The sequence below is a fragment of the Solanum lycopersicum genome, chromosome 2 (assembly GCF_036512215.1).
Source record: "Solanum lycopersicum chromosome 2, SLM_r2.1".
In the NCBI taxonomy this organism is placed as follows: domain Eukaryota; kingdom Viridiplantae; phylum Streptophyta; class Magnoliopsida; order Solanales; family Solanaceae; genus Solanum; species Solanum lycopersicum.
In genome coordinates, this window is record NC_090801.1 from 46,989,737 (window position 1) to 47,012,814 (window position 23,078).

The 23,078-nt window shown below is 37.6% G+C and overlaps 1 protein-coding gene across 1 annotated transcript; it reads left to right on the forward strand.

Annotated features, from left to right (window-relative positions):
• On the forward strand, positions 1-3,717 carry LOC138342099 (uncharacterized). The gene is made up of 7 exons (XM_069294287.1): positions 1-710; positions 807-1,875; positions 1,996-2,132; positions 2,216-2,435; positions 2,527-2,663; positions 2,844-3,181; positions 3,236-3,717. Exons 1-7 carry the CDS (start codon positions 1-3, stop codon positions 3,715-3,717), a joined length of 3,093 nt encoding a protein of 1,030 aa, XP_069150388.1.
• Positions 3,718-23,078: the final 19,361 nt, after the last annotated feature.

Genomic DNA, 23,078 nt, shown 5'->3' on the forward strand with positions numbered 1-23,078 from the left:
ATGGCAGCTCCACTTAACCTCGAAGAAGGTCAGTCATCACACAGACCTCCTCGTTTCAATGGACATTTCTACAGTTGGTGGAAAGTTAGAATGCACGATTATCTCATGGCTGAAGATAGCGAGTTATGGGATATTATACTAGATGGACCCTTTGTTCCAATGATGGAAGTAAAGGATGGAGAAAAGACCATCACTGTTCCAAAGCTCAGGCAGAAATATGATGATGCTGACAGGAAAAAGATTGAAAAGGGTTTCAAAGCTAAAACTCTTCTGGTCTGTGGGATAGGACCTGATGCGTACAACAGAGTGTCAGCCTGTGAGTCTGCTAAAGAAATCTGGGATTGCTTGTTGACTGCACATGAAGGAACTGAACAAGTCAAAGAATCCAAGATTGACATGCTCACCTCACGATATGAGAACTTCAAAATGAAGGAAGGAGAAACTATACATGACATGTTCACAAAGTTGTCTTCCATTACAAATGAGCTGCGAAGTCTGGGTGAACCTATAAGCATGACCAAACAAGTCAGGAAAGTGCTTCAAATTCTTCCAAAGTCTTGGGAGAGCAAAGTTGATGCCATTACAGAAGCTAAGGACTTGAAGGTGCTGACCATGGATGCCTTGATTGGAAATCTTAAAACACATGAGATGAATCGAAACCATGATTTGTCAAAAAGGGAAGCCAAGAAGGACAAGTCATTGATGTTGAAGTATAAATCAGATGAAGATTTAAGTGATGATGATGATATGGCATATCTCATCAGTAGATTTCAAAAGATTGTGAGAAAAAACAAAATGTATAAAAGAGGAACAAATGGGACTCGAAATGCTGCTCAAGGTGATACTTGCTACAAGTGTGGAAAATCTGGGCACTTCATCAGAGAGTGTCCTTTACTCAAGAATGAAAATAAGGAACATCAAAAACACAGGGGTGACAAAGAAAACAGAAGGGACCTGGTACCTGGTAATAGAGATCGTAAAGCTGCTGCTGATATGGTTGTCAAAAGGGCTCTTGCTGCATGGGGGGATTCTTCTAGTGACTCAGAAGATCCTGATGAGCCAAAAGATGTGTCGATGGTTGCTGTGCATGAGGAGGAAACTGTCTTCAATGAAATGTTTGCTCTCATGGCACACACAGAAAATGAAGAAGAAGACAATCAGGTAACTCTTCTTGACATGAAAAATGACTTGGATAAATATTCTCTTAAAAAATTGAGAACCTTGGCAAAAGTCATGTTAGATTCTGTGATAGAGTTAACATCTGAAAGAGATACCATGATTGTTGAACTTGAAATTTTAACTGAAAACAAAGGTCAATTTGAAGACACAATGTCAAGAATGGTGTCTCTAGAGTTAAATAACTCTGAACTTAAGAATCAGTTGTGTCAGTTTACTAAAGAAGCTGAAAAGCTGAATGGAAAGCCAAATAGTTTGCAAGCTGAAATTCATGAAAAATTGAAGAACTCTGAGACAAATCTCTGGTTGTCACTTGAAAAGAATAACAAATTAGAACAGGATATTGTGAAACTTAAGGAGGAACTTGAAAAATCTCTTAAGTGGACCAAATCCTCAAAGTTGCTGTCAAATATGACAAATCAGAGTAATTTTAATAAGAAAGGACTAGGAAGTCTGAACATAAGTCCTCCTTATAATCCTCACAGTAAGTATGTGTTTGTGTCTGACAATCTGTTGTGTCTGCATTGTGGTAAGAATGGACATTTGAAGAATGAGTGTGTTAGCTGGAGAAACTCATGTGAAAGATACTCTAATTATGCTGAAAGACAGAATGTACCAAATGAGAGACCTGGTCTTACAGAGCCTGTCTCAACTCACAAATTTTCAAAGAAAAAATCTGTTCCTGCTCCTAGGTCCTTTGTTAGAAAGAGTCAAAGTCTACCATATTAGACCAAGTACAATCTGATCACTCCTTTGTCTGCCTACTGGGAACTCAAGCTGAAATGGGTTTCCAAGCTTAACAAGTGATTTTTGGTGCAGGTGAATGAGAGGAGCAGCAGTCAATGTTGGTATATGGATAGTGGCTGTTCTAAACATATGACTGGTGATGTAAAGAACTTCCTCTCACTCAAGACCCTCCAAGGAGGAGGTGTCTCTTTTGGTGATGGCAAGAAGGGGTACATTTCGGAGTTGGCAAGGTAGGAAGATCTCTTGAAGATTCAATTGACAATGTTTACCATGTGGATGGGTTGAAGTACAGCTTGCTAAGTGTGTCACAAATTTGTGATAAAGGAAATGAGGTCAAGTTTACTTCTGAGAAATGCACTGTGGTGAGTTTAACTACAAACAAGGTAATTCTCACTGCACACAGAAGTAAAAATATGTATGTGGCAAATTTGGAAATCTCTCATGGAGATGACTTAACATGTCTCAGTGCTCAAAATGAAAATGCTGATCTCTGGCATCGTAGGCTGGGACATGTGAGTTCATCTTTATTGAATAAGTTGATTTCAAAGGACCTGGTTCGAGGGTTGCCCAAGATGAAGTTTGCTGAAAATAAAATATGTGAAGAGTGCATTTCTGAATGGAGATCTCAAAGAGGAGGTGTATGTCAAGCAACCTCCTGGTTTTGAAGATGCAGAACTACCAAATCATGTGTTCAGATTGAATAAGGCATTATATGGTCTGAAACAAGCTCCAACAGCTTGGTATGAAAGATTGTCAAAGTTTCTGCTGAAGAATGGTTTCAAACGAGGCAAGATAGACAATACTTTGTTCTTACTAAAAAGAGAACAAGAATTGCTTATCATTCAAGTTTATGTGGATGACATAATTTTTGGAGCTACTTCAGAACATCTCTGTGAAGAATTCTCATCATTGATGGGAAGGGAGTTTGAAATGAGTATGATGGGTGAGTTGACTTTCTTCCTGGGGCTGCAAATCAAGCAATCATCAAATGGTACTTCAATATGCCAGGAGAAGTACATCAAAGAGCTGTTGAAGAAATTCAATATGTTTGATTCCAAACCTATTGACACTCCTATGGGAACAAACTCCAAGATGATAGTAGAGGAATCTGATCCCCTTGTAAATCAGACAATGTACAGAGGAATCATTGGCTCCTTGCTATATCTGACTGCTAGCAGGCCTGATATTGTGTATATCGTTGGAATGTGTGCTAGGTTTCAAGCATGTCCTCGTGATTCACACCTGAAGGCTGCAAAACGTATTCTTAGATACTTGAAGAAAACAGGGGACCTGGTTCTCTTTTATCCTGCAGGTGATACTTTTGATCTGGTTGGTTTTGCAGATGCTGATTTTGCAGGTTATCAAGTTGACAGGAAGAGCACCTCTGGAATGACTCATTTCCTTGGATCATCACTTATCTCTTGGGGCACAAAGAAGCAGAACTCTGTGGCTCTTTCAACTGCTGAAGCTGAATATGTAGCTGCTACAGCCTGTTGTTCTCAATTGCTGTCGATCAGGCAACACTTAGAAGACTTTGGAATCCACATCAAAGCAATTCCTCTCATGTGTGACAACACTAGTGCTGTGAGTATGGGAAAGAATCCAGTTCAGCATAAGAGAACAAAGCACATTGATGTCAGACATCATTTTTTGAGAGATCATGTTGAGAAATGTAATATTGTGCTCACATACTGTCCAACGGAGGAACAGATTGCAGACATCTTCACCAAGGCTCTGAGCAAGGATCAATTTGAGAGAAATCGATTAAAGTTGGGGATGTTGATCTCCAAGTGATGCTTTTAGCTTCCAACAGTAGAACTCCCTTGATGGTTAGATTTGCAGTGCAGGTATCCTTTGTGTGAATCTTAAATATTTGAACAAGATCACTTTTTGTATCTTTCGTAGGTATACTCTCAATAGGGACCTGCTCAGCAAAAGAAGAGGCTAGAACAATTAAGGAATGAAGTTAAACTCTATTATGGTACCTGATACCTGTCCAGGTTAGCATTTTTACATTAAATTTAAACTAAAAAAAATTTGACAGTTGAAAAAGCCACGTGTCAGTCATCGGTTACTCTGACCGATAAGTCCAATCGTTTCTCCCTCAAACGACGCATCTAATCAAGGACCTGGCACCCTTTCACTTTTTGTAAAAAGGGCCTTTTTCTTTTTGGAACTCTCACCTATCTCTTAACTTTATCTCTCTCTTTTTATCAAAAGGCTTATCAAATTCAAAGGCAAAATCTGTCTTCTTCTTCTCTTTCTTTTCAACGAAACCTTCCAGTATCACAAACATGTCTTCCTCTTCATCCTCTTCTAAGCAAATGTTGGATGCACTTAGTGAAATTGCGCCCCTTGCATTCTATTCTCCAACAACTGCTCAAGCCAGACTTCCTCCCCCACCCAGTCCTCCACAAAATACTCCTGATAACCCTTTCTTCTTCATAGATCTAAACACTTCTGCAGTTCCCACTGGACCTGGTCCATGTGAAGACATGTTGCCTGACAACATGTTTGAAGGAGATCTACCAAAACACAGGGCTTCCGAGTCTAATATCCTGGCAGCGAGTGAGGAACTCGTGATTGAGAGCCTGGCAATGATGAGAGAAGAAGCCAGAGCAGAACATACTGACGCTTTGGAAGGAGAAGAGGTAAGACCTTCTCAACCCATTTTTGATAAAACCCCCGACTTAGGGCGGTACTCTTCTTCCTCTTCATCTGAATCTGCAAGTGAGGAAGAACCATTAAAATGGAAGATGGAGAGTCAAAAAGGGAAGGAAAAAGTCGTGGAGGAGCCTCCTAAGAGACGACCTAATACAAGGTCTGCTGCACAAAAATTGATGTTAGATGCCTTGAAGGCAAGCGCACGATCTGCTGCTGCAGTCAGAAGTGCACGAACCTTCGAGGTATCAAATTTTAGGATACCTAAAGAAAAACTGGTTGAGTTGTCTGGAGAAGAGGTTGAAAAGAAAAATAACAAGAAGAAGTCAGAAAAGAAAAGGGAAAGGGTTACAAAGAAGGTTGAAAAGTCACAGTCAAAAGGGAAGAGATCTGAGAAAAAGAGAAAGCGGACACAGGGACCTGGTCCTCAATCCAGGAAAGTTGAGAATGTCAACTTGCAGGAAATAGTTGACAGTCTGAGGAAACAAGCAGTCCTCGCTGGAAGAGTGTTTGATATGGGGATTATTACTTTTCCGGGCATGGATTCTCTGCATGACATGGTGGAGATCCAATCTTGGCTGCACCTGTTCAACAGGAAATCCCTCATCCTCCATGAAGAAGAGGTTCGTGAATTTTATTACAATGTTCAATTCCTGGAAGATGGGAGTCTCCTCACACGTGTGAACAATATTGCTATTTCTTTGAATGAGGAGGTGTTGGGCAGAATCCTTAGAGTGCCTACAGAGGGGACCCGGTCCGTGCTGAACAAAAATTGCTCTTCAGAATTTGCATCCCTGATTTCTAAGACTCCCACAACTAAGGTTGCTGGGATCTATAAGAAAATTATGAAGAGTGAGTATCAGCTGGTCTTCGAGTTTGTCAACAAGGTGGTTCTTCCTCGCACATAAAAGAGAACTCTTGCTACTGCTGCTGACTTGTACGTAATGGAGATGTTGTGCAGCTTTGAGGCTCTGAGCCTTCCTAGTCTCATGATTGAACACATTCACAAAACAGTTATTGAGAGGAAAGGAGTACATGGAATGGGGTATGGATATTTTCTCACTGAAGTATTCAAGCACTTTCAGATTCCTCTTGGTATTGGAAAGGTAGGGACAATTAAACAAACTATCTCTGAGCATACCTTGTTTGAATGTGAATGTATTGAAGGCAGAGGCTTACCAAAAAGCAAGATGACTCAACTTCTTGAGAACCTGGATCAGCTTAAACATGAGACTGAAGAACTCACTGTGCGGTTGAGTAGTAAAGAGGCTGAAATTGTTGTACTCAAAGTAGAGCTGCTTACTGCACAGAGTGAGGGACCTGGTTCTTCAGTTGTACAAGCTCTGGAGAAAGAGAACAATGAGTTGAAGGCGAAGATAACTGCCTTGCAAGAAAAGGTCATCAAGGATAATGATGCTGCCAATGCACAACTCACTCTTGTTATCCAGTCCCTATCCAAAACTCCCCCCTCTTCCTAAACTGTTAATCAATCCTTCCCCGTGTCTCTTTTGTTGTGTGGCTAATCATCGTGTTAATGGATTTTTAGTTTGTTTTTAATGTATTTATGTTATAATGGTATGTTGGTTACTTTATTCCTTTGTTGTTCTTCCTATGGTCTTTTGTGAATGCTTTTCCTCTACTGTTTGATTGCTGTTAGATCTGATCTTGTTCAGTATTTATGATTGACTCAATGGTTTACTGCATATCTTTTTTATGATGCCAAAAGGGGGAAGTAAACTGTAAGTAGCTAAATAAGGGGGAATACAGTAAGGGGGAATATACAGTAAGGGGGAATACACAGTCAGGGGGAACCTTTCTGGTGAAGATCTCAGATCATATCATTGTTTGTCATCATCAAAAAGGGGGAAAATGTTATTTGTAGTTTTGATGATTTGACAAACTAAGGGACATCATAAAAATACCGGGTTTTCTACTTGAGTATTGCAAGTGTCTTGTTTGAAGTATTGCAGATGAAACAAACTCGGGGACCTAGTAGAGGTACCAGGCTCTCATGATGACGAGTCAGTCAACTGCCAGCTGGAGATGGTGCAGAAAGTAGGTGCACACTTCCCGATGGCGTTAGAAAGTGTGACCTTTCCAGCCAATGGCAAAGAAGTTTAGGAAAGTGACTTGCCCATATAAAAGGCACTTTCCTAAACACTTTTGTTGAGTTTTTGCAACTTGATAAAAACTTTTCAAGAACTCTTGCAAAGGCTACACAAAGCAAAGGCAGAATCATTCCTAGGACAACAGCAATATCTGGAGCTTTTCGTCTAGTTGTTTAGGAATTTATTCTCTTGTTCTTAAATTGTAAACCACTCCTAAATCTATAAAGGAATTGGTGTGTTGTGTTAAAAGTCTAGGTTGTCCAGGTGGGATAGCTTAGTGGGTAGATTGTTTTTCTACTTTGGCTTGTTGAGCAATAGAGGTCTATTGCTTAACGGTAAGATTGATAACTCTTTCTTACGTTTGGTGTAATCGTGTTTCGCTTTTGCTTTTGAAGATTAGTGAAAACGATTGAAAATCCTGTGAGACAGGTCGTGGTTTTACTCCCTTAAGCAAGGAGGTTTCCACGTAAAATCATTGTGTTGATTTTACTGCATTTAACTTTCTGGTAATTTTCTGAAGTAAAGTAAGGGACCTGGTCCATTACTATTAAGTGAAGCCATACATTCTATCACACATTATCTCCTCTAGAATAATATAATCAGTACACGAAAAGATATTGAAGATCCATAATAACACCTAAGTTTTTTCATAAAAATAAACAAAATCAATATGAACAAAAATCTATAAATTTTAAGCATAAAAGATTTCAGCCCACAAAATACTACTTTAATTTTCAAGCACATTTCAATACTTATAACCATTTGGAAACAAAAATGAAAGAAAAGAAAAAAGTTCAAACTTGTATAAACCCTATACGGCTAACGGTGACAATGTTATTCAAAAATTAACCTTACACTACTACATTATCTCCATCGCCAAAGAAGAGATGATGAGATTAGTAATTCCTAGATATCCTTGGTATTAGATAAGACGACATATGTTGTATTAAGCTATTCATGTATTAGGTGTGTTTGAGTTGAATTGTGCAACCAATCATCGTATTAGAGGGACTAAATTTTAAACAAAAGAACTATTCTAATTAATACATCCCACCAAACGGCTCATATGTGTATTAAGGTGTGTATTGCTAATACCAAGCATTTCTAGGTATTAGCAATGCAATGATTTTAATGCATGCATTAGCATGATTAAGACACAGCTCCGCTCCAAATATTTTTTACATTTTTTCACCATAATAGTGGAGGGTATCTTTGCTAATTAAATTTTCTATGCAATGGATTCTATTTTTTTATGCATTAAATCAAACGATGCATAAAAATAATCTATGTATAATTAATACAAGTATAATTAATACATGTATTGCTAATACAAACATTATCAATACATTCTATTTAACATTATTTTTGTATATTCTGCCAAATGAATACACTCTCATATACATAATACTACAACATAGAGTTTAATTAATGCGCATATTAATTGTACATCGCATGAAAAAATACACCAAATAAGATATTATTAATAAAGTTAATTTATGCATTATTTTTTGTAATATACTCTATCAAGCAATCCATAGTAGCTATTTTAGCGCTTTTATCATTCTTTTTCCCCAAGAGGAGGAAGAAGTAGTGGAGTACCAAAGTGACTAATTTTTAAATACTTCATAAATAGTGACTATATTTTGAAGAACAAAATTAATTTTGGTTACTTTGGCATCCTTTCTACTTCAGAATGTTGAACCCTCTACAATTTGGGTCAGTTTCTTGATAATAGAATGGGCTTTCTTAGATATATTATGGGTTTTCTTATCAATAAAGAGAAACTTATACAAATATATTATATTAAGAAAATGTTTATATAACATTAATAATTTTAATATATGGTATGGTTTTATAAATTTTTTTTATATAAAATAATAAACTATTAACTCAAATTAAATATTATAATCACACTTTTATTTAATTCTAAACTGTAGCAAACACTTTGTCATTCGTCTCTCCCCAGAAACTGTAGCAAATATTATGTCATAATTTTCGCTGAATAAGTAGTAAAAAATTTATTTGTTATCATTTATAGCAATATTTATGATAAATATGTACTACGTATTAAAAGTGAACTATGCATCTAATCTATCTTTACTGTTTATTCAACGAAAATTATGAATCAAAATATTTTTTCGACATATCTAAAATTAGTGTGCGAGGGATCTTCGGTAGTAGTGACTTTTTCACTCTTCCAAAAATGGATACATATATCAAATAGTTGTATGAAAAATTCAAGGCTCAAAATTATTAGAAGAATTGTTAGTGTCAAAAATCTTTTACAAGTCTTATAGAAGTTCAATTTGATCTTCTATTTCCTCAAGTTTGTAAGGTCGATATATAGTTTAGATTAGTAAAATAAAACAAGTATGATATGGTCTTTATCATAAATTCATGCCATGGGAATAAAGGTGTGAAATTTTGAAATAGCTCAACAAATTCTACATGTATCTTATTATTAGCGTGTTACTTGATTTCACGTGTTTGGTAATTGACATTTATGATTTATCAACAAATTTTGAAAATGCACATTCTGTACCTGCTGGAAGATATAGAAAGTTGGACAGTGGATTGGGGGAAATGGCAATATTGGTCAATAAAGGTGATAGTGAAAATTTTAGTTTATAGATTTTAAATTTTTTAGAAAATACACTTTACTATATTATTGATAATTTATTTATTTATATATATATACATATGAGAAACTGCCGTAATTAATTAAATATATTTCAGTATCGTGTATATATTATTATTAGTTATATTCTAAAAATATTATGTATTTTATCATTAATTAAGAATTTTTTGATCATATATTGAGGAAGATACACTAGATACATATATTTTGCTATCAGATACACTAAAATAGGGAGAAAGTCGAGCGAGATTACTTATGTATCTTAGTTAAATGTGAATCACAGTAGAACATATTAGATATATGTATCCGTATGTATTTGGTATAAATTGCATGTATCTAGGATACCGGATACATATTAGAGTGACGAACGAGACGAAAGGGAGGCGAGCGAGATTTGTTATGTAATCCAGATACATGCAAATCTATTTGAACACAATATATCTAGTACAAATTACATCTAATTTTGACGTCATGTATTTCAAAATATATATCAGGACACATCAAAATTTGAAAAAATTCGTAATCATATTATAATAAAGATACGTCTACATAATTAGCTCTTAAGATAGTGAAATTTATATAAATTCCGGTACTCGTAAGGATAAGGAAAGGAAAAGTTAGTATCTACCTATGTTATAGATTAAAAAAAAAAAATCTAACACAAGTTGTCTAGGTCTTTATCAGACGTACCAAACAAGAACTAACTAGTGAATGAGGCAACACTCATTAAAAAGTAGAGGAACTTAATGACTATTCAAAAATTTAAAAGATGCCAGTGGTATTAAGGGTCCCATTTTGATGTTAGGGATCCCCACATGTATATCAGCATCAAATTTAAGGACTTGATTTGATTTATCTTCATTTGACTTCTATCTTGGAACTTAACCCTAATTAATCCCCTCCACACACAAAAAGGAAGAAAAAAAAATATATACACAAAAAGAACTATCCCTTTGAGATCCTTCATTTATGCTAAACTTTATTTCTCTAAATTATAGAGAGACCCTACCTCAACCTCCATATAGAAGATTGATACTTCTTGGTGGAGATTAAAGTTTACGACAAATTTAATATTAGGTCTAAGTCTGGCCAATCCATAATAATCGAAGGCATTAACTTTAAATTATTGCTAAATATGTATTTTTAGCGACAATTAGCACTCTTTACATATATCCTAAAAGTCTTTAGCAATATTGATTCTAATGACACTTAACTAATATCGATAAAGAATTTAATACTCTTTATTAATGACAATATTAAATGCCACTAAAAATTGTTTTTGTTATACCATGGATACCTATACTTTGGAGCATGACTTTGTATAAGATTATAATCATACCTCTCACATGTATCATTGTATCATGTAAGCTATTTGTTAATGCTTAAACAAATAAGAAAAAACTATTTATTGTTTTTTTATTCTAATTATTAATGTTTGCATTCATATTATTGAGCATCAGACCGTACCATATCTTAGACTGATAGTAATTGTCAAAGTTAACTTTAATTTTGGAACCAACAGATATTTTAATTTATTTAATTTCTTCTCAAAAAAGGTTTAACAATAGCAGCTTTTAGAAGTTTATTTTTTATTTTATAATATTAAGAGCGATGACCTGTTCAATTAATTTGATCATTGAAATTGGAGTGCAATGCTTAAATTAGAGTGAAAATAATTTCTTTAATTGAAAAAAAAGTAAATGTATCAAATATTATACTAAATTAATAGCTTGTTTGGTCAAATATTTCAAATTGTATTTATTTTGAAAAGTGCTTATTTTTTAACGAAAAATACTTTGGTGTTTGGCCAAAAAAAAATTTAACAACACGTTTGTGTTTGGTTAAGCTTTATTGTTCCAAGGTACTTTTCAAGTAATATTAGAGAAAAAAAAACATTTTTTTAGCTTCTAAAAATAGTTTCTCTACTCCTCAGAAGTGCCTTTTTTTTTCCCCAAAAGTTTGGTCAAACACTGTCACGACCCAAATCGAGCCGCGACTGGCACCCACACTTACCCTCCTATGTGAGCGAACCAATCAATACAAATCCAACATTTCGAATATAATAACACAATATAATGCGGAAGACTTAAACTCATTAATGAAAATCAATAATCAACTTCTAAAAACTCAACAACTATTATTATCCCCAAAATCTGAAAGTCATCATCACAAGAACATCTACTTCAAATTACTAAACTAAGAGTATCCTAAGAAACTAAAATAAGTAAAAGCTAGTCCATGCCGGAAGTTCAAGGCATCAAGACATGAAGAGGAAGATCCAGTCCAAGCTAGAAGCATTAGCTCACCCTGATATCCGGAGTAATGAAGACTGGCTAGAGTTGCGGTTGAGTTGAAGACGATGGCACGTTTGCTGCACTCCACAAATAACAAAGAAGAAAACATAAAAGTAGGGGGTCAGTACAAAACACAGGTACTAGTAGATATCATCGGCCAACTCAAAATAGAAAACAGTATATATCAGATAATACCATAAAATAACCTACAATACTCAACATGCGGCATTTACATTTACCATAACCCTTGGTCATAACACCAAGCTCATCAATGAGAACTCACGCCTCCTCATGATACTCATTTTGGGAATTAGGTTCATTAGATTGAGTATATTAACATCTTTCAAGAGTCATTATCTTTATTCCTCTCGTGTCGGTACGTGACACTACGCTCCTCAATATACTATCCTGGTCGGAACGTGACACTCTGATCCTCATTCTATCCTGGTGTCGGAACGTGACACCTGATCCATATTCTATCCTGGTACCGGAACGTGGCACCCGATCCATATACTATCCTAGTGTCAGAACGTGACACTCCGATCCTCATTCTATCCTGGTGTCGGAACGTGACACACGATCCATATTCTATCCTGGTACCGGAACGTGGCACCCGATCCATATTCTATCCTGGTGTCGGAACGTGACACTCCGATCTTCATATACTATCCTGGTACCGGAACGTGGCACCCGATCCATATTCTATCCTGGTGTCGGAACGTGACACTCCGATCCTCATATACTATCCTGGTACCGGAACGTGGCACCCGATCCATATTCTATCCTGGTGTCGGAACGTGACACTCCGATCCTCATATACTATCCTGGTACCGGAACGTGGCACCCGATCCCCTAATCTCAGTACTTTCATTCATCAAGCCTTCTTTTATACCAAGGCATCATCATTAACAAAGTAGATTAGGGTTTCTTTTTCAAGATTTAGGATTCAATAGTTTCATCATGCTTATTTCATCACAATTATATCATCACAACATGCAAACACATAATTAAGCATATAGAAGGGTTTACAACACTACCCAATACATATCATTCGCTATTAAGAGTTTACTACGAATAGTATAAAAAACCATAACCTACCTCCACCGAAGATTCGTGATCAAGCAAGCAATTTTTCTCAAGGCTTTGTTTTCTCTTCGCTTTCCTCTTGTCTCGATCGATCCTCTTTCTCTCTCTCTTTCTGTTCTTTTCTTTTTCTTATTCAAACCCTCTTTCTTTTACCCTAATTAGCATATAATTAAGAATAAAAGATGGCAATAATTACCCACTAGTACTCAAGGTTACCTCTTTTAGCCCCCAAGTAATTGAGTTATTAATATTACACCACTAACTTTATAATTATAAGCCGGAATAGTCAAAAACGTCCCTTAAAACATTAAAGAAATCCGACTCCGCGTGGGATTATGCAGCCTGTGACGGGCCGTCGTGCCTGCGACGGTCCGTCCTGCTGCTCCGTCACAGAGTTCAGAGACTCAATTCTCTGAAGAGTCTATGACAGTCCGTCACGCCTGTGACGGTCCGTCCTGCCTGTGACGGTCCGTCCTGCCATTCCGTTACGAAGTTCAGAGAGTCGATTTCAGTACCCATTTTTCAGAATTTCTAAGTGTTTTGAAACGAGACACCCTCGACGGTCCGTCGTGCCCATGACGGTCCATCGTGGGTTTCGTCATCTCAGCCTGTTTTTCCAGAAATAAAATCTGCTGCTCAAAACGACTAAATAGGTCGTTACAATAGATACCAATTTACCCATCGTTCGTCCCCGAACGATCACAAGAAGGAAAACAAGGGCGAAAAAGAGTACCTGAATCTGTAAACAGGTGTGGGTATCTTTCTCGCATATCAGCCTCTTTCTCCCAAGTGGCTTCTTCGACTTGTCGATTCTTCCATTGAACTTTGATGGATGCAATCTCCCTTGATCTCAACTTGCGAATTTCTCTATCTAGAATGGCAACAGGCTCCTCCTCATAAGTCAAATTCTCATCAAGCAAAACTGAATCCCAACGAATTATGTAGTTTTCATCCCCATGGTATCTTTTCAACATAGACACATGAAATACCGGATGCACTCCGGACAGCCCTGGAGGCAAGGCTAACTCATAAGCCACCTCCCCTACTCGCTTAAGTACTTCAAAGGGACCAATATACCTTGGGCTTAATTTACCCCTTTTACCAAAACGCATCACCCCTTTCATGGGTGAAACCTTCAGTAAGACTTGTTCACCCTCCATAAACTCCAAGTCTCTAACCTTGCAATCCGCATATTCCTTTTGCCTACTTTGCGCCACTAGAAGCTTTTCTTGAATAGATTTCACTTTATCTAACGATTCCCTCAGAAGGTCAGTACCCCAAGGTCTAACTTCAAATGCATCAAACCACCCAATGGGAGACCTACATCTTCTCCCATATAGTGCCTCAAATGGGGCCATATCAATGCTTGAGTGATAGCTATTGTTGTAGGAGAACTCTGCTAAGGACAAGAAGCTATCCCAATGACCACCAAATTCTATCACACATGCACGAAGCATATCCTCCAACACTTGAATCGTTCGCTCAGACTGACCATCGGTCTGAGGATGGAACGCAGTACTAAGGTCCAACCTAGTACCCAATTCCGCATGCAATATTTTTCAAAACTTAGAAGTAAACTGCGTACCTCTATCTGATATGATGGAGAGTGGAACCCCATGCAACCGAACAATTTCTGAGACATAGATTTTGGCTAACTTCTCTGCATTGTAAGTCACCTTGACCGGAATGAAATGAGCAGACTTAGTTAACCTATCAACAATCACCCAAATAGAGTCATACTTACCCATTGTCTTTGGGAGACCAACCACGAAGTCCATTGCAATTCTTTCCCACTTCCATTCAGGAATGGGCATTCTCTGAAGTGTTCCTCCGGGCCTCTGGTGTTCATACTTTACTTGCTGACAGTTTGGACATTTGGCAATAAAATCAACAATATCACGCTTCATTCTACTCCACCAAAAGTGTTGGTTTAGGTCACGATACATCTTGGTTGCACCAGGATGTATAAAATACCTTGAACTATGAGCATCTGTCAGAATAGTGTTGATCAAATCATCAACGCGGGGTACACATACCCTTCCCTTGATTCTCAAAACACCTTCCTCATCGATTTGTGCTTCCTTAGCCTCTCCTCGTAACACCATATCCCGAATTCGGCTTAGTTTCTCATCATCAAACTGCTTTCCCTTAATCTGGTCAAGAAAAGAAGATCTCGCCTCCACACAAGCCAACAATCCTCCCTTCTCATTTATTTCTAACCTCATCAAGTCGTTAGCCAGAGTCTGAACCTCTCTAGCCAATGGACGTCTAGAAACTTGCAAGTGAGCCAGACTTCCCATGCTCCCTGCCTTTCTACTTAAGGCGTCTGCCACAACATTAGCCTTTTCCGGATGATACAAGATAGTGATATCGTAGTCCTTCAGTAGTTCCATCCATCTCCTCTGTCTCAAATTTAAATCTTTTTGAGTAAAGACATACTGTAGGCTACGATGATCCGTGTATACTTCACACTTAACTCCATATAAATAATGTCTCCATTACTTTAATGTAAACACTACCGCAGCCAGTTCCAAATCATGGGTCGGATAGTTACGTTCGTGCACCTTTAATTGCCTTGAGGCATAATCAATTACGTTCTTCTCTTGCATTAGCACTGCACCCAAACCCGAATAGGATGCATCACAATAGACAATGAAATTCTTACCTTCCACTAGCAGGGTAAGGATTGGTGCAGTAGTCAACAAAGTCTTGAGCTTTTGAAAGCTTTCTTTGCACTCGTTCGACCATACGAATAGAACATTCTGTTTAGTCAAGTTCGTCAATTGGGAAGCAATGGAAGAGAACCCCTTGACAAATCGACGGTAATAGCTAGCTAAACCAACAAAGCTCCTTATTTCTGACACATTAGTAGGTCTTACCCAATTCTTCACTGTCTCAATCTTAAAAGGATCCACCATCACCCCATCCTTAGAAACCACATGCCCCAAGAAGGACACTGCATCTAGCCAAAACTCACACTTGGAGAATTTGGCATAAAGCTTTTTCTCCCTCAACATTTCCAATACCATTCTAAAATGCTCTTCATGTTCCTTCTTACTCTTTGAGTATACCAATATATCATCAATAAATACGATCACAAAGAGATCCAGATATGGCTTAAAAATCCCGTTCATCAAGCTCATGAAAGCAGCAGGGGCATTCGTAAGACCAAAAGACATTACTACAAATTCGTAATGCCCATACCTAGTTCGAAAAGCAGTCTTTGGCACATCCGTTGCCCGTATCTTCAATTGATGATAACCAGATCTCAAGTCAATCTTAGAGAAGACACAAGCACCTTGTAACTGATCGAACAAGTCATCAATGCGAGGAATGGGATACTTGTTCTTAATAGTTACCTTGTTCAACTGTTTGTAGTCTATGCACATCCTAAAACTCCCATCCTTTTTCTTCACAAATAATAGGGGAGCACCCCAAGGAGATGCACTTGGTCTAATAAAGCCTTTGCTTAGCAACTCTTGAACTTTTGCCTTTAACTCTCTTAACTCCGCGGGAGCCATTCTATAAGGGGGTATAGAAATGGGGCGAGTACCCGGTTCAAGATCGATGCAGAAGTCAATATCTCTATCCGGTGGCATACCCGGAAGGTCTGCGGGAAACACATCTAAAAACTCACGAACTATCGAGACCGACTCAATTGGAGGTACTTGGGTAGTATCATCCCTGAGATGTGCCAAGAACGCTAGACAACCCTTACTAACCATTTTCTTGGCACGAAGAAAGGAGATGATACGAACCGGATTGGAAGTGTAGTCACCCTCCCACACTAACGGATCTGTCCCAGGCTTGGCTAACGTCACAGTTTTAGCATTACAATCCAAGATTGCAAAATTTGGGGAAAGCCAAGTCATACCCAGAATTACATCAAAATCAACCATTTCTAAGATAACCAAGTCTACATAAGTATTGCTCCCCACAAAATTTACAAGACAAGACCTATACATCTTTTCAACTATCACAGACTCACCCACCGGAGTAGAAACACGAATAGGCATGTCAAGCAATTCACAATGAAAATCAAGACCATTAGCAAATGCGGAAGATACATATGAAAATGTAGAGCCAGGGTCAAACAATACAAAAGCCATGCAATCACAAACCGAAAGATAACCTGTGATGACAACATCTGATGTCTCCGCTTCTGACCGCCCAGGGAAAGCGTAACAATGGGCCCTCTCACCTGTCTGTCCGTTGCCCCTACCATGTTGTGATGTAGTGGCTCCAGTTTTCCCATCACCCCGACCGTTTTGGTGACCACCATTACCTCGACCACCGCATCCTCCAGAATGACGGCATCTTCCATAACCACCTCTACCTCTAACATTTGGAGGTCTGTAACTCTGTTTTGGACAATACCTCTTAATGTGTCCAGTTTCTCCACATCCATAACACTCTCTGGATTCAAGAATAGGTCTCTCAGAGAAGTGTTGACCGGTCTGAGGCGGACCCCCAACTACAGTCTGTAGTGAAGACTGAATTGGTCGGACTGAGTAACCTCCTGAACCCTGTCCTCTAGAGTAAGAACCATTAAACTCACCTCCCTTTCGAAACCTTTTTGATGTAGTTGCCATGGTGAAGTCATCTGGCTTCACTCCCTCTACCTCTATCACAAAGTCTACCACTTCTTGAAAAGATTTCGCTGCAGCGCTACCTGTAAGGCTGAAATCCGCAACTCTGATCTCAACCTCTTCACAAAACAGCGAATCCGCTCTTGTGGACTGAAACATAGTTGGGTGGCATACTGGGATAACGCACGAAACTTAGCCTCATATGCAGTAACCGACATCCTACCTTGCTCTAGGCTCAAGAACTCATCTCTTTTCCTATCCCTCAAAGTCCGGGGGATATACTTCTCCATAAACAAGCTAGGGAATGATGCCCAAGTCATAGGTGGTGCCTCTGTTGGTTGACACTCAACATGTGACCGCCACCACATTTTGGCATTTCCTTGAAACTGATAAGTCACAAACTCAACACCAAACCATTCTACTATACCCATCTTGTGTAGTAGCTCATGACGGTCAACCGGAAAATCACAGGCATCCTCAGATTCAGCACCCTTGAAGACTGGAGGTTTCAACTTCAAGAACTTACTGAAAAGTTCATGTTGATCATTTGTCATTATAGGCTCTGTAGTTAGACGAGGAAACGTGCCTATTTCCAATGGAACATTCATGCGGGGAGACGCAGCAGTTGCCTGTTGTACTTATGGACCCTGAGGTGCTGATGCAGAAAACACTGGAGGTGTTTGACCTTGATCAGATAACCCACTAAGATAAGCAAGAACCTGATTTATCATCTCTGGGGTAGGTTGGGGTGGTAGTTCCTCATTCTGCACTTGCTCAGTTTCCCCTTCCTCACCCTCTCTTACTACTTCTTCAGTCGGTGGAGGAGTCACCGCCCTAGTATTAGAAGGGCTAGGTGCTCGTCCTCTTCCTCTAGAGGACGTCCTCCCACGACCTCTACCACGGCCTCTTGCCGCTACTCTTCCTCGAGCTACAGCCCCAATGGCTGGCTCAGACGCTTCTTGTCTTGCCGATGTTGGTGTTGGCGCAATCGTTGCTCTAGTTCTAACCATCCGCGAAATAAAGTGAAGATGGTCAGATACCAATTTGTATCACCAAGATACCAATTGGATCCAAGTAATAGCACAAAAGAAAGAAAGAATGGAATTTTCCTAAAGTCTTATAGCCTCTCAAAGAAAAGTAAAGGCGTCCCCCTACCGTTCCTTAAGACTCTACTAGACTCGTTCTTGTGTGATGAGACCAACGAACCTAATGCTCTGATACCAAGTTTGTCACGACCCAAATCAGGCCGCGACTGGCACCCACACTTACCCTCTTATGTGAGCGAACCAATCACTACAAAACCCAACATTTCGAATATAATAACACAATATAATGCAGAAGACTTAAACTCATTAATGAAAATCAATAATCAACTTCTAAAAACTCAACAACTATTATTATCCCCAAAATCTGAAAGTCATCATCACAAGAACATCTACTTCAAATTACTAAACTAAGAGTATTCTAAGAAACTAAAATAAGTAAAAGCTAGTCCATGCCGGAAGTTCAAGGCATCAAGACATGAAGAGGAAGATCCAGTCCAAGCTAGAAGCATTAGCTCACCCTGATATCCGGAGTAATGAAGACTGGCTAGAGTTGCGGTTGAGTTGAAGACGATGGCACGTTTGCTGCACTCCACAAATAACAAAGAAGAAAACATAAAAGTAGGGGGTCAGTACAAAACATAGGTACTAGTAGATATCATCGGCCAACTCAAAATAGAAAACAGTATATATCAGATAATATCATAAAATCAACTACAATACTCAACATGCGACATTTACATTTACCATAACCCTTGGTCATAACACCAAGCTCATCAATGAGGACTCACGCCTCCTCATGATACTCATTTTGGGAATTAGGTTCATTAGATTGAGTATATTAACATCTTTCAAGATTCATTATCTTTATTCCTCTCGTGTCGGTACGTGACACTACGCTCCTCAATATACTATCCTGGTCGGAACGTGACACTCCGATCCTCATTCTATCCTGGTGTCGAAATGTGACACCCGATCCATATTCTATCCTGGTACCGGAACGTGGCACCCGATCCATATACTATCCTGGTGTCAGAACGTGACACTCCGATCCTCATTCTATCCTGGTGTCGGAACGTGACACACGATCCATATTCTATCCTGGTACCGGAACGTGGCACCTGATCCATATTCTATCCTGGTGTCGGAACGTGACACTCCGATCCTCATATACTATCCTGGTACCAGAACGTGGCACCCGATCCATATTCTATCCTGGTGTCGGAACGTGACACTCCGATCCTCATATACTATCCTGGTACCGGAACGTGGCACCCGATCCATATTCTATCCTGGTGTCGGAACGTGACACTCCGATCCTCATATACTATCCTGGTACCGGAACGTGGCACCCGATCCCCTAATCTCACTACTTTCGTTCATCAAGCCTTCTTTTATACCAAGGCATCATCATTAACAAAGTAGATTAGGGTTTCTTTTTCAAGATTTAGGATTCAATAGTTTCATCATGCTTATTTCATCACAATTATATCATCACAACATGCAAACACATAATTAAGCATATAGAAGGGTTTACAACACTACCCAATACATATCATTCGCTATTAAGAGTTTACTACGAATAGTATAAAAAACCATAACCTACCTCCACCGAAGATTCGTGATCAAGCAAGCAATTTTTCTCAAGGCTTTGTTTTCTCTTCGCTTTCCTCTTGTCTCGATCGATCCTCTTTCTCTCTCTCTTTCTGTTCTTTTCTTTTTCTTATTCAAACCCTCTTTCTTTTACCCTAATTAGCATATAATTAAGAATAAAAGATGGCAATAATAACCCACTAGTTTACTCAAGGTTACCTCTTTTAGCCCCCAAGTAATTGAGTTATTAATATTAAACCACTAACTTTATAATTATAAGCCGGAATAGTCAAAAACGTCCCTTAAAACATTAAAGAAATCCGACTCCGCGTGGGATTACGCAGCCTGTGACGGGCCGTCGTGCCTGCGACGGTCCGTCCTGCTGCTCCGTCACAGAGTTCAGAGACTCAATTCTCTGAAGAGTCTGTGACGGTCCGTCACGCCTGTGACGGTCCGTCCTGCCATTCCGTTACGAAGTTCAGAGAGTCGATTTCAGTACCCATTTTTCAGAATTTCTAAGTGTTTTGAAACGAGACACCCTCGACGGTCCGTCGTGCCCATGACGGTCCGCCGTGGGTTCCATCATCTCAGCTTGTTTTTCCAGAAATGAAAATCTGCTAAAATTTTGATCTCCCAAAAGCTATTTAATCAAATAGTCTTTTCTCCAAATGTACTTTTTTTTTTAAAAAAAAAATAGATTTGAAAAAATATACACTTAGAAGCACTTTAAAATCTTGTTCCAATACTAGTTGCTTTCGTAAATATTTTTAAAATTTATCCATCAAATACAAATTGTTTCTTATTAGTACTATTTGAAAATAGGTATTATTTTTCAGAATAAATTAATTTTTATAAATTTGATCAAACAAACTATTAGTATTGCAATATATGTGTCGGGTTTATACAATTATCTATAATTAACTATAATAAAATGATATGTATTAGATATGATATTTAGGAATAAAAATTTTGAATTAAGGTATTTATGAGACATTTGTTCCGTTTGGTACGAATATTTATTGAATATCGAATTATTTACATAATGAATGTCATATATCAACATGTTCATTACTCATTAATACAAGTTTAAAGAGAAAGTTAAAGACTAAAAATACACAACCTAAATACATATGTTTTTTACTTGTGTCAATTTGCTCTTCTTGATATCTTCTTACTTGTTGATATTCTATTATATCGTGTCTCCATATAAAAAAGGAAAAAAAATTTATTGAAGCAATAGTATTAACTTTATAATACAATCGGCTATAACTTTAATACAATATTATCGAATATCGTACTGAACCAATTTATGCCGTTGATAGACATTAAATCATTATTGGAATGGAGTTTTGAGCTTTCCCTTTTGAGAAAATGACTAGAAGACCCATTGATTGGATTGGCAAGAACAAATGAGAGTCAACTACAGCTAGATGATAGCTACACCACATTTGTTTTTTTTTTTCCTTCTACCTAACGAACAAGAATTTTATGTGATTATTATTATTATTAGCATAAGCTTCTCCAAAATAAAATCTATGTTGTTGCCGAGATTCTCGCCACACATTCACAAAAATAGTTGGACAATTATTCTTTTATACCCCCCACCCCCCACAATCACCCCTTTTACAAAGAAATTATATTTCAAAAAAGTTAAAAGGCAAAGAAACATTTTCAATTTGTCATGTGAATATAAATATAAAATGGATAGAAAAGCAATAGTCTTCTTCATTGTTTATAACATTAATTCTTCATTAATTATTACATTGTTTTACCTACTTGATTTGCTACACTTTATTTGAATTAAAAATTATCTTCTTAAATTAAAGAAAAAAATTACATACACATCATTTTTCTCAAACCTCATTTATAAAATTTTATTATTATCATAGAAAAGCAATAACAGAACATAAACATCATTTTTCTCAAACCTCGTTTATGAAATTTTGTTATTATCATGGAAAAAGCAGTAGTCGAACCCAAAAATGTAGGCTATGTCGTGGTGAGAAGTTACGATATCAACTGATTCAAAATTCTATAATTTAATTTCATTATTTGGAATAATTACACTTTTGGTCCCTCGGTTGTGAATGATTTCTTGTTTTTGACCTTGTAATATTTGGTTAAGTACATTTAACCTTCAATTAACTAAATGTATGTAACTACATTACCCTCAAATTAATATGTAGTAACAATATACATTTTCACATAATATATTGGTAATTGAATTGTTTAGCTTTTACTATTTCATTAAATTAGTGAAGTATAGGGGTGTGCAAAAATCGAATCGATCGATAAATCGAACCAAGAAAAAGATTATTGGGTTGTTGTTATTGGGTAATTGGGTTTTTTTAAAAAAGAGTTATTGGGTTATTGGTTCGGTATCGGGTTTTACTATTGGGTAATAATTTACTATTTTATCCTCCCTAATAATTTAATATATAAGAAGACACTATAACAATATCAAAATTATTAATACTCTATCTACTTCACACTAGGCCGCTTTACTAGTTTTTATTGTTTACTAAAAACCTAAAAACTAATATAAGGTTTCGCAATTGTAGCTTTTGATTTTAGTTTTAGTCTTGTTGGACTAGTTGATTTTAGTTTTAGTTTGTAATTGTAGGTTGTAGCATTTGGAAGTTTTTAAAGGTCCGTACTTTGTTTTGGCGGTGACATGTAATTATAACCTTCGTACTATATTTAGCTAAGTAAGAAGTCATATAATATTTTATGGATATTTTCTTATTGGGTAAATCGAAAACCGAATCGATAACTATCAAAAATCGATAAACCGAAAATCAATAAATAATATCTTATTGATTTGTTATCGAGTTAGCTTATTTAAAAATTGAAAATCGATAAACCGTACCGATAATACATAAAACCGTACCGATAATACATAAAACTTAACCGAAACGACCAATGCACACCCCTAGTGATAAGTCGACCAAGAAGAAGGCTAAATTAGTGGTTACGAGTAATGACGACAAAGAAGACAACTTCAAATATGTTGAACTAGGGGACAAACTAAAGGCGGAGAAAAAAGTTGTACATGCTCGAAGGAGAGAGAGAGAGAGAATTTTCTTATATCTCGTATATGCATGCTAAGTGGCTTGTGTATGGCCTCTCGGGGTACGGTTCGT